The sequence below is a fragment of the Schistocerca americana genome, chromosome 2 (genome assembly GCF_021461395.2).
Source record: "Schistocerca americana isolate TAMUIC-IGC-003095 chromosome 2, iqSchAmer2.1, whole genome shotgun sequence".
NCBI classification, from domain to species: Eukaryota; Metazoa; Arthropoda; class Insecta; order Orthoptera; family Acrididae; genus Schistocerca; species Schistocerca americana.
In genome coordinates, this window is record NC_060120.1 from 669,865,748 (window position 1) to 669,877,825 (window position 12,078).

Below are 12,078 nucleotides of genomic sequence, written 5' to 3' on the forward strand. Positions count from 1 at the left end.
CTATGCCTTTTGCGGCCAGTTTCTGTGAATGGCTAGTGACCTGGTTTGAGCCCCAGTCTGGCATAGACCATGCAGGGTGGTGCAGTGGTGAGACACTGGTCTTGTATTCAGAGGGATGGTAGTTCAGTCTCTGCCCCATCATCCGGATTTAAGTTTTCTGTGATTTTTCTGAAATGCTTACAGCAAATGTCAGAATAGTTTCTATGAAAGGGCATATATGATATCTTTCCCCAGCCATCTTTAATTGAAACTTGTGCTCCACATCTAATGTAACGACCTCACTCTCAACGGGGCATTAAATCATAAATCTTCCTTCTTTCTTTTTCAGCCTCGTACAGAGATTGAACCTGTCACAAATATTTGTTACAGTTATCTTTGCCTAATATCATAACATTTATATTGGAAGCACAAGCTATTTTGATAAGCAGTTTGTTTTACAATAATAATAACAATATTAATAATAATAATGATGATAAGACAATGATTATGGTAAAAATACAATTAAATTAAACTAAAATTATCTGTTCCCTGACAATTACAATAAGATTTATGATTCTACAGTTATTATATTTAGGTTTTAACAACAACTAAAGAAGCAGTTAACACAGAATATTTTTAAGGTAAGCCAATGAGTGTTATTTACATTGCATAAGATTTTGTTTGTACCTGTGACCAGTGAGCAGATTCACTGCAGGATAGTGAGCTACTGTAATTATTAGCTTCTCTTAGCATGCTGATGCTGTTATGAGAGTTTGTGTTCACACAATCCATCTTTGGCAAAATTCATCTGTGGCAAAAGAATCAGTCTACTAATCAAAGCTAGAAGCAATGTAACATTAACCTTTGAAGATGCCAGGCACTTTTCCTGGTAAAATGTAGGCAACTTAACAGACATTAGGCTAATAGGTAAACATGCATCCTGAGGACAAAAATTCAATTAAAAAATAGTTTGCATTCAGAGTTCAAGCGATTTCTATGAGACCTAAAGTGCCCTACCAATAACGGGCCGGAAAACTCAGGTTACATCTATGTTACTCAGCTGTACTTATGTGCTATAGCTAATAATAATAAAGTGAGTGACACAGCATAATATTACCATTCTCTAATGGTGAAGACTACTTTACTGAATTACTCATACATATTGCTGTAGAAGAAATAATGCATCATCAACTGGTTTTTCCAATTTGCTCGACTTCAGTCAATTGGCATACTTGACTCAGTCTACCTACCAATACTGCAGGAATGATGAATTTTCAGTTCTTCATTTACTGATAATGAAGCTGAAAGCATACCACACAGCTCAAACAAGGTAGAAAAAGGTATATTACATGTAACAGGAAAAAATGAAATACCATATAACTGAATTTATGAGGCTGTTTGCGGATGATGGTGTTATCTATAGGGAAGCTACAATATCATAATAATGTAGCTAAATGCAGGAAGACCAGAGGATGATCAACTACTGCAACAGTGGCTGGCGGTTATTAATCTCTGTCACAAATAAATCTTCACTTTCATATACAACTTTCAAGTGGGCAACAATTTCTTTTACAGTGAAAAGATCATCTTGTAAAATACTACCTATTTCCATCAGCTGAAACATTGACTCAAGAACTGCTTTCAAATATAGAGAGATTTGTAACAAGCAAAGCTATAAAAAGTATGCTGGCTGGGTGCACTTCCGCATTTACTGCAGCAAATAAACACAGAACCAGGAATAGTTTGTTCAGATAACTTTGTTTCCTATAGATTAAAGAAATCAATACACTGAAATAAAAATTAATTGTTGAAAGTGGCATTTGATCTGAGTTCTGCTATCTGGAATTGCTTATCAACCTAACTATTGCTAATGGACTACAAAGTCACTACGCTGAATGCTGTGATATTCAGGTATTTCTTAATGTTGTTCCTCCCTTCTCTACACCTCGCTCTTTCAGGTGCCTTTTCCACGTCTAAAATCCTAGTAATAACATGAAGCAGAGTTTCTTTTGTGTTTTTATAGGGTGTGTGCTTCATGCTAAGCATCATTATGATGTAACTACCTCAACTGCACTCAAATTATAGGTGTCCACTACTTTTATGAGCAGTGCAGTACATTTTATAATGTGAATGGCTTCTGTGTAACACGATGGGCAATTCAAATTTTAGCCACCTCCACTTTTTGTGCTGTAAAACATACATACTGTACTAAAACATCAACAAAAAGGTCAGCAGAATTGCTTTGCATTAGACATTCAGGGACATCACTTTGCCTCCTATACCTGGAAAACTCTAGCCATGAGCCCAATATACATTCAGAGAACAAGATCAAGTCTTCATTTGTGGGTATGGGCATCTTGTTGGTTCCTGGGTATCATTGTCAGCTTCAGAATACAGCTATGGCAGAGCTACAAACCAAAGGCTATAATGGTAACAAATTAACCAGATGCACCCTTGAAGAGTTTCCATGTGTCAAGAATCACCATTGCTGCCAATAAAAGCATGACAGCCCCCCACCAGCACAGCTGCACACAATCCAGCCCATCAGCCCTAGCATCAGAGGAGTTTTTCACATGCCCAGACTTGGAAATAGCAGAAGCAACCACACCATATCCCCAGCAGAAGAGGACTTAACAATAGCACTAGGTGAATCAGCAGTATGTAGCAATTACCACCAGCAACATCAATAACAGTACTTCCAGACCCCAGACCCCATTTACCAGACAGAGGAGTGTTCCAGCTATACCCAGCACACCTGAAGAATGAATTGACAGCTATGCTAAGCCACCACTGCCACTGGACTTTTTAGTATGACTAATTTTGCTTATCTGGACTCTGCAGAGTTCATTGCCATCCTGCTTTACTAGGACTATGACTCTATAACCAAGGCTCAACTACAAGTGACATACTCAGAAAAATTTCCTTTCAATATTTATACTACTCAGACTTCACAAGTCAATTACTTCTACATCACTTATTTTCTTGGGGACTTAAATTTCCCCCACTTAAAAGGGCCCAGCAATTAAAAGGGTCCAGCAATTGTTGTTCCTGTTTGATGGCCAGTAAAAGCTGTAAATGTAAAATTGTTTATTTTTTGCTGTAGGTTACAGAAGAGAAGCAACAGTCGGGAACAGAAGAAGCAGTTTTCTGCATTAGGAAAGAGAAGAAAAATGTTAAATTTCAAGGTTAAAAAAATGTCCACTACAGGAGCTAGTATAATTTCAGATTCTATGGAGAATGATACAGAAAAACATGCAGTCACACAGTTACTAATTCTGCAACTCCGAGACATGGTAACACAACATGTCAATCTGGGAGACAAGAATAGCCTTGGTTCAATCCCAGACTGCTGAGACTGTTCTATCAACTAAAGTGAGGGTTGCTTTGGAAGCTTCATCCATTTAACTGCATATTCACCATGGATTACACTTTCCACAAGCAACACTTTCATAACACATTTTGTTGGACTTTAATTACACCAGCCAACATTAAAAAAAACAGAAGGCATGGAATTGACCCAATAATTCCAGTACCATGATCTGATGCTACATTTTGCAAACAAGAAAAGTATTATCAACGGCATCAAAGTTACACTCATGTTGCTGTTGTGGTTTTCAGTTCGAAGACTGGTTCGATGCAGCTCTCCATGCTACTCTATCCTGTGCAAGCCTCTTCATCTCCAAATAACAACTGCACCTACATTCTTCTGAACCTGCTTGCTGCAATCATCTCGTAGCCTCCCTCTATGATTTTTACCCCAGCATTTCCCACCAAAATTAAATTAGTGATCCCTTGATGCCTCAGAATATGTCCTATTAACTGATCCCTTCTTTTGGTCAAACTGTGGCACAAATTTCTTTTCTCCCCAGTCCTATTCAATAGCTCCTCATTAACTGTGTGGTCTATCCATCTAATCTACAACATTCTGTGTTAATACATTTCTCTTCTTCAAAAATGTTTTCCTTGCTGTTGCCAGTCTACATTTTACACCCTCCCTACTTCGACCATCATCAGTTATTTTGCTCCCCAAATAGCAAAACTCATCTACTACTTTAAGTGTCTCATTTCCTAATCTAATTCCCTCAGCATCACCTGATTTAATTAGACTATATTCCATTATCCTTGTTTTGCTTTTGTTGTTCATCTTATATCCTCCTTTCAAGAGAATGTCCATTCCGTTCAACTGCTTTTCCAAGTCATCTGCTGTCTCTGACAGAATTACAATGTCATCAGCAAACTTCAAAGTTATTATTTGTTTTTGTGTACTTTAATTCCTACTCCAAATTTTTCCTTGGTTCCCTTCACTACCTGTTCAATGTACAGATCGAGTAACATCGAGTACAGGCTACAACCCTGTCTCACTCCCTTCTCAATCACTGCTTCCCTTTCATGTCTGTCAACCCTTATAACTGCCGTCTGGTTTCCCTACAAGCTATAAGTAGACTTTTGCTCCTTGTATTTTACCCCTGCTACCTTCAGAATTTCAAAGAGAGTACTCCAGTCAACAATGTCAAACGCTTTATCTAAGTTTACAAATGCTATAAATGTCAGTTTGTCCTTCCTTAACCTATCATCTAAGACAAGTCATAGTATTGCCTCGCGTGTTCCTACATTTCTCCGGAATCCAAACTGATCTTCCCCAATGTTGCTTCTATCAGTTTTTTCATTCTCCTGTACAGAATCATGTAAGTAATCTGCAACCATGACTTATTAAACTAATTGTTTGTAATTTTCACATTTGTCAGCAACTGCTTTCTTTGGTATTGGAATTATTACAGTCTTCTTGAAGTCTGAGGGTACTTTGCCTGTCTCATATATTTTGCACACCAGATGGAAGAGTTTTGTCATGGCTGGCTCTCCCAAGGCTATCAGTAGTTCTGACGGAATATCGTCTACTCCCGGGGCCTTGTTTTGACTTAAGATCTTTTGGGCTCTGTCAAATTCTTCTCTCAGTATCATATCTCCCATCTCATCTTCATCTATGCCCATTTTCCTTTCTATAATATAAACTTCAAGTAATCTACTTTGTATATATTCCTTCCAAGTTTCAGCTTTCACTTCTTTGCTTAGGACTGGTTTTCTACCTAAGCTCCTGATATTAATGCAGCTGCTTCTCTTCTCTCCAACGGCCTCTTTAATTTTCCTGTAGACAGTATCTACCATTCCCCTAGTGAAATATTCTTCTAAATACTTACATTTGTCCTCTAGCCATTTTGCCCTGCCTGCCAGTTTGATTTTTTAAATGATTATACTCCATTTTGCCTGCTTCATTTGTTGCATTTTTATGTTTCCTCCTTTCATCAGTTAAATTCAATATCTCTTCTGCTATCCAAGGTTTTCTACTAGGCCTTGTCTTTTTACCTATCTGATCCTCTGCTGCCTTCATTATTTCATTTCTTAAGGCTACCCATTCATCTTCTAATGTATTCCTTTCTCATGCTTTACTCAACTGTTGCCTAACGCTCCCTCTGAAACTCTCAGCAACCCCTGGTTCTTTCAACTTATCCAGGTCCCATCTCCTTAATTTTCTACCCTTTTCCAATTTCTTCAGTTTTAATCTACAGTTCATAACCAATTAAAATGTGGGTAGAGTCCACATCTGCCCCTGGAAATGTCTTACAATTTAAAGTCTAGTTTCTAAATCTGTCTTACCATTACATAATCAATCTGAAATGTTCTGGTGTCCCCACATGTCTTCCCTGTACACAGTCTTCTTTTATGATTCTTAAACCAAGTGTTCGCGATGATTAAATTATGCTCTGTGCAAAACTCTACCAGGAGGCTTCCTCTTTCATTCCAATCTCCCAAACCATATTTACCTACTATTTTTCCTTCTCTTCCTACTATCGAATTCCAGTCCCCCATCCCTATTAAATTTTCGCCTCCCTTAACTATCTGAATAATTTATTTTATCTCGTCATAGTTTTCTTCAAACTCTTCATCATCTGCAGAGTTAGCTGGCATATAAACTTTTACTAGGGTGGTGGGTGTGGGCTTCGTGTCTATCTTGGCTACACTAATGCATTCACTATGCTGTTCACAGTAGCCTATCCACAAGCCTACTTTCCTATTCATTATTAAATCTACTCCTGCATTACAGCTATTTGATTTTGTATTTATAGCCCTGTTTTCACCTGGCCAGAAGTCCTGTCCCTCCTGTCAGTGAATTTCACTAATCCCCACCACATCTAACTTCAACCAACCCATTTCCCTTCTTTAAATTTTCCAACCTACCTGCTCATTTAATGGATCTAATATTCCCTGTCCCTGCTGCAATCTGTAGACTGCCAGTTTTTTTTTCTCCTGATGATGACATCCTCCTGAGTATTCCCCACCTGTAGATCTGAACAGGGGACTATTTTCCCTTCGGAATATTTTAACCAAGAGGACACCATCATCATTTAACTACCCTGGAGAGCTGCATGCTCTTATGAAAGATTATGGCTGTAGTTTCCCCTTGCTTTTAGTTGTTCGCAGTACCAGCAATGCAAGGCCATTTTGGTTGATTTTACAATCTAGGTCAGTCAATCATCTAGATTTTTCCCTGCAACTACTAAAAAGGCTTTTCAGGAACCACATGTCTGTCTGACCTCTCAACAGATACCCCTCCATTGTGGTTGCACTTGCGGTATGGCTATCTGTATTGCTGAGGCATGCAAGTCACCTCACCAACACCATGGTTCATGGTTCATGGGGAAAGTCAAACTCATATAAGGGATTTTTTAAGGTTTCTTGTTTCACCACTGTAGAGAATGACATTTCTTGCTGGTAACTTTTGTTCTTATAAGGCAATATTTTTTGTCATTCTGATTTATTACCTATATATTTTTGTTTTTCAATTTTCAATGTAAACTGAAAATTACTAATACATAAATAGAAACATATTTACTGGCATTATTTGCCAACTTGTTGTATATGCTTCATTTAATCATATGAGGATGTAATTTTAGATCTTTAACTCAAAAAGATGGCATCCGTAGTCATTAATAATATCAAAAGATGTACTAATGAAATGTGCATACCTATTAGGTTTCAATGTAATTCATTTTCTAAAGTACACTACTGGCCATTAAAATTGCTACACTAAGAAGAAATGCAGATGATAAACGAGTATTCATTGGACAAATATATTATACGAGAACTGACATGTGATTACATTTTCATGCAATTTGGGTGCATAGATCCTGAGAAATCAATACCCAGAACAACCACCTCTGGCCGTAATAACGGCCTTGATACACCTGAGCATTGAGTCAAACAGAGCTTGGATGGCGTGTACAGGTACAGCTGCCCATGCAGCTTCAACACGATACCACAGTTCATCAAGAGTAGTGACTGGCGTATTGTGATGAGCCAGTTGCTCGGCCACCATTGACCAGATGTTTTCAATTGGTGAGAGATCTGGAGACAGTGCTGGCCAGGGCAACAGTCGAACATTTTCTGTATCCAGAAAGGACCGTACAGGACCTGCAACATGCAGTCATGCATTATCCTGCTGAAATGTAGGGTTTCGCAGCGATCGAATGAAGGGTAGAGCCACGTGTCGTAACACATCTGAAATGTAACATCCACTGTTCAAAGTGCCGACAGTGCGAACAAGAGGTGACCGAGACGTGTAACCAATGACACCCCCATACCATCACGTTGGGTGATACGCCAGTATGGCGATGACGAATACACGCTTCCCATGTGTGTTCGCCGCAATGTCACCAAACATGGATGCGACCATCATGATGCTGTACACAGAACCTGGGCTCATCCGAAAAAATTACGTTTTGCCATTCATGCACCCAGGATCGTCATTGGATACACCATCACAGGCGCTCCTGCCTGTGATGTAGCGTCAAGGGTAACAGCAGCCATTGTCTCTGAGCTGATAGTCCATGCTCTTGCAAATGTCGTCGAACTGTTCGTGCAGATGATTGTTGTCTCATTAACGTCCCCATCTGTTGACTCAGGGATCGAGACGTGGCTGCACGATCCATTACAGCCATGTGGATAAGCTGCCAGTCATCTCGACTACTAGTGATACGAAGCCGTTGGGATCCAGCATGGCGTTCCGTATTACCCTCCTCAACCCACCGATTCCATATTCTGCTAACAGTCATTGAATCTCAACCAACGTGAGCAGCAATGTCGCGATACGATAAACTGCAATCGCGATAGGCTACAATCCAACCTTTATCAAAGTCAGAAACATGATGGTACGCATTTCTCCTCCTTACACGAGGCATCACAACAACGTTTCACCAGGCAACACTGGTCAACTGATGTTTGTGTATGAGAAATCGGCTGGAAACTTTCCTCACGTCAGCACGTTGTAGGTATCGCCACCGGTGCCAACCTTGTGTGAATGTTCTGAAAAGCTAATCATTTGCATATCACAGCATCTTCTTCCTGTCAGTTAAATTTCACATCTGTAGCGCATCATCTTCGGGGTGTAGCAATTGTTCTTGAGGGCATGATACATTTTCATGTTCACAAACTCATTTGTATCAAAAATAACAAATTTAGAACCTTGCCTCCTGTTGGATAAATTTTTGTACACATCCATGAGGACACATTAATATTTTGTGGTATGACAGAAGTTTTCAATTCAATGACTCCCTCCTTTGCTCCTCTACAAACTAAATATGTATGTGATCGAGGATAGGTGCATTTGTAGTAAAGAGTAACTATAATATCAAATACCAGCAATAATTTCTCTGACCAAAATTGGTTTCTCAGGGGATTTCTTACAATATGGTAATCGATTAGGATCTGTTGCTGTTGGACATAAATGATAAAAGGCCAAATATTCATGTCTATGAGGATTTTAACCATCCCCCCAGTAAATTTCAACATATTTTGCTTGCCTCTATTTTTCATTTAAAAATTAAAATTCAGTTAATGGTCTTTCGTGAACATGAATAATGCCAAATTTATGCTTAACTGGTGATTCTACATGCCCCTGGTATCTCAATAATTTGTTGGTAGAAATGTTCAAACATAATACTGACCGCATCAGCAGAAACAAGTCGTCCCCCTGCATGGCTCCACTGCAGCACTGTGACAGGTGCCTGATGTGGTGACTGAACTGTTACAAATTCTGGATCACCACCACCCCACACACGAAGCTCTCCATTTTCCCAACCAATTACAAGTGCTTTACGTAGTGGATGCCAAGCAAGAGATGTGACCTGAGCCATTGGATGAGATGGCCAGCTGATATCAGGTAATGCTTCACCCTAGAAAATGAAGAGTTCAATGTTATCATCATACTCAGTAAAATTAATGGTATTTACTCCAGCAGGTTTTGGTAACTCACAGACTCTTTCCTGTTCAGCACCAGTAATCCAGACCTACTGCAGTGCAAACATCATGAGTCACAACCACAACTTACTTCATGTTAAACTATATGGCTAAAACAACATTAGTCTGCCATTAGAAATGTTTCCTGTCTCTCTTGGACAACATTAAAATATTTTTCTTTACACTGTTTTCCACAGTTTACATGTTTGTTGCATGTGTTGAAATAAATAAAAAAAAATCTATAAGTCTAACAAGATAAATGTGATCTAATCCATGCCAAAACAGACAATGGAAAATCCAGGATAAAATATGATAGTTGCTACTCACCATACACCAGAGATGCTGAGTCACAGATAGGCAATACAAAAATACTGTCAGAAAGTAAGCTTTCTGTCAACACGGCCTTCATCGGAAATAGACAACATACACAAAAATGCACACAAACATGCGCGCGCGCACACACACACACACACACACACACACACACACACACACACACCCTAATGCAAGTGCAACTCACACACACATGACCATAGTCTCTGGCTGCTCTGGCCTCAGCAGCCAGAGACTGTGGCCATGTGGTGCTTGCGTGAGTGAGTGTGTATGTTGGTCATGTGGTGCTTGTGCGAGTGAGTGTGTATGTTGTGTATTTCTGATAAAGGCCTTGTTGGTTGAAAGCTTACTTTCTGACAGACCTTTCGCTATGCCTATCTGTGACTCAGCATCTCTGCTATATGGTAAGTGCAACTATCCTTTTCAGAAGCTTGCCAAAACACAGCTGCATATCACATCTCATTGTTATTCCAATTCAAAGATTGAAACTGTGTTTCTGTCACCAACTGAGTTCAGAATCTATGAATGTAATGTGTGTCAAAAATGCACTTAATAAAAGAAAAAGACAATTAGCCATGTTTTAGAACTGCATACACTCATTGCAAAATTTTACCTGATATATTGATATCTGAAGGGAGACATTCTAATCCTTACAGGAAGAGCTGTTTTCCTTTCTTCAACCATTTTCATCATGTTGTGTATCAAAACACAGGTGTTTCTTACACACTCTTTTCCCAGTAGTCATTTCAAATGACCAGGTGCTTTGTAATTCAGCCTTACATTAAGAGAGCATGGCGCACAGCTGAAACTATACCTTTAGTTCATTCTCCTTTGTTCCCAACTTACTGATACTTGTGCTTGATTTGGAACTCTCTATATCATCCTTGGTTGAATCTCTATTCTATAATGTGGCAGTACATCAAATATTGAATTTGGAACAAATTAACACAAGAATACAGAGAAAGGAAACACTCTGGCAAGTAAGTTCACCATCCTACCATTTAGCAGCTAGAAAGACTTAAAATTTGAACCACAGTAAAGGAAATTTTATTCGTGATGTAGAACACATTACCACAGCCATATCACTTCAATACCGCCTAAACCACATTTTTCTGTCAGTGAAAGAATAGCACTGAAAGAACTGTAAGAACTATAATTCCAGTATTATTATGAAAAGAATCTTTTATTTCCTGATGACCTTCATATGGGCAGTTTGGTGGAAATATCTCATTATCAGAATGGTAATGAAGACTTCAGCTATGCTTAGTTGTTTAGGCATGTCAGAAAAGAATATTAAAAATTAGTATTGGCTGGTCGTACACAGAGAAAAGCAAAAGAAAGAAATTAATTCCGAAAACAAATTACAAAACAGAAACAGGCAACAATAAATGTTAATCACAAAAAAAGGGAGAGATGTTGAAAAAATACAAAAATGTGAAGACAAATACTAGAAGGCAGAAAAAGGAGCAAGAGGTAAATAGTGAGTGTGAGAAGCTGATAGAATGAAAATGAAGTACTTGATACTATTATTTATTTTATGGTCAATTATACAAATGTTTATACAAGGACATATTATTATTCATTAATACAACACAGTTCAACAAAAATTCAATGAAACAGTCACTATACAAAGAATTATTATTATATCACGGATTTTTTACTTTTCATACCCAACACTTCTTCATTCTTTCAGATTTTTTGCTTTCTTTGTTTGACATCACTCTTCTTGTATTCCTTTTACTGAGCTTTGTTTTAAGTCCAGTTTATTTTTCTTGCAGTATTTTTGTTTGTCTACTTTGTTTTTTACATCATTTATTGTAATTTTGTGTTCTCTTGTACCTTCCTTAATTTCTGTAAGCCATTTACAGTTGCTCTTAAATTTCCACAATATTTTTATTATTCTCTTATTACTTCTCTTCTCAGATAAGATGTCCAAAGAATGAGATGTGTTTCTTTCTGATTGTGCTCATTACCAGATCTATTTTCTTGTATAGTGTTTCATTTGAAGCTATTCTCCAATGATTATTTACTAGACACTGTTTATTTATGCACATCCTAATTATTCTTCTTTCTATCTTGAGTATTCTCTCAATTTCTGCTGTATTAGTCATTTTGAAGATGGTTTCAGCTTCGTATGTTATTTCTGGTTTTGTAACTGTTCTATAATGTCTTAATTGCAGCTTGCAGCTAAAATGTACCCACTTTATGTTATGTTATTTTAATTAATCTTTAGGATTTTTACTAATGTTAATTCACAAAGTTTTGAGGTTTACACTAAGGTCAATAACATCTCTTTGAGTGTTGTATTGTTTGTAATTAATGTGAAACTAGAATCAGAACATAAAGAACAGGTACTAAATGCACCACACATGTACTTACGACATGTCGCAACACTTCATGGTCCTTGTTATATCCTCATTTTCATTAAGCACAATATCTGGCTTGGGGGTCATATAAAACTGTCTGTTCACTTCA

General features: G+C 38.0%; 1 protein-coding gene across 1 annotated transcript in view; it reads right to left on the reverse strand.

Annotated features, from left to right (window-relative positions):
* Positions 1 to 12,078, reverse strand: part of LOC124594906 (intraflagellar transport protein 140 homolog) — a 263,104-nt gene that overhangs the window by 236,171 nt on the left and 14,855 nt on the right. Inside the window, exon 2 of the mRNA XM_047133380.1 lies at positions 8,979 to 9,206. Within this exon, the coding sequence (XP_046989336.1) occupies positions 8,979 to 9,206 (228 nt within the window). The remainder of the gene's footprint in view (positions 1 to 8,978; positions 9,207 to 12,078) is intronic.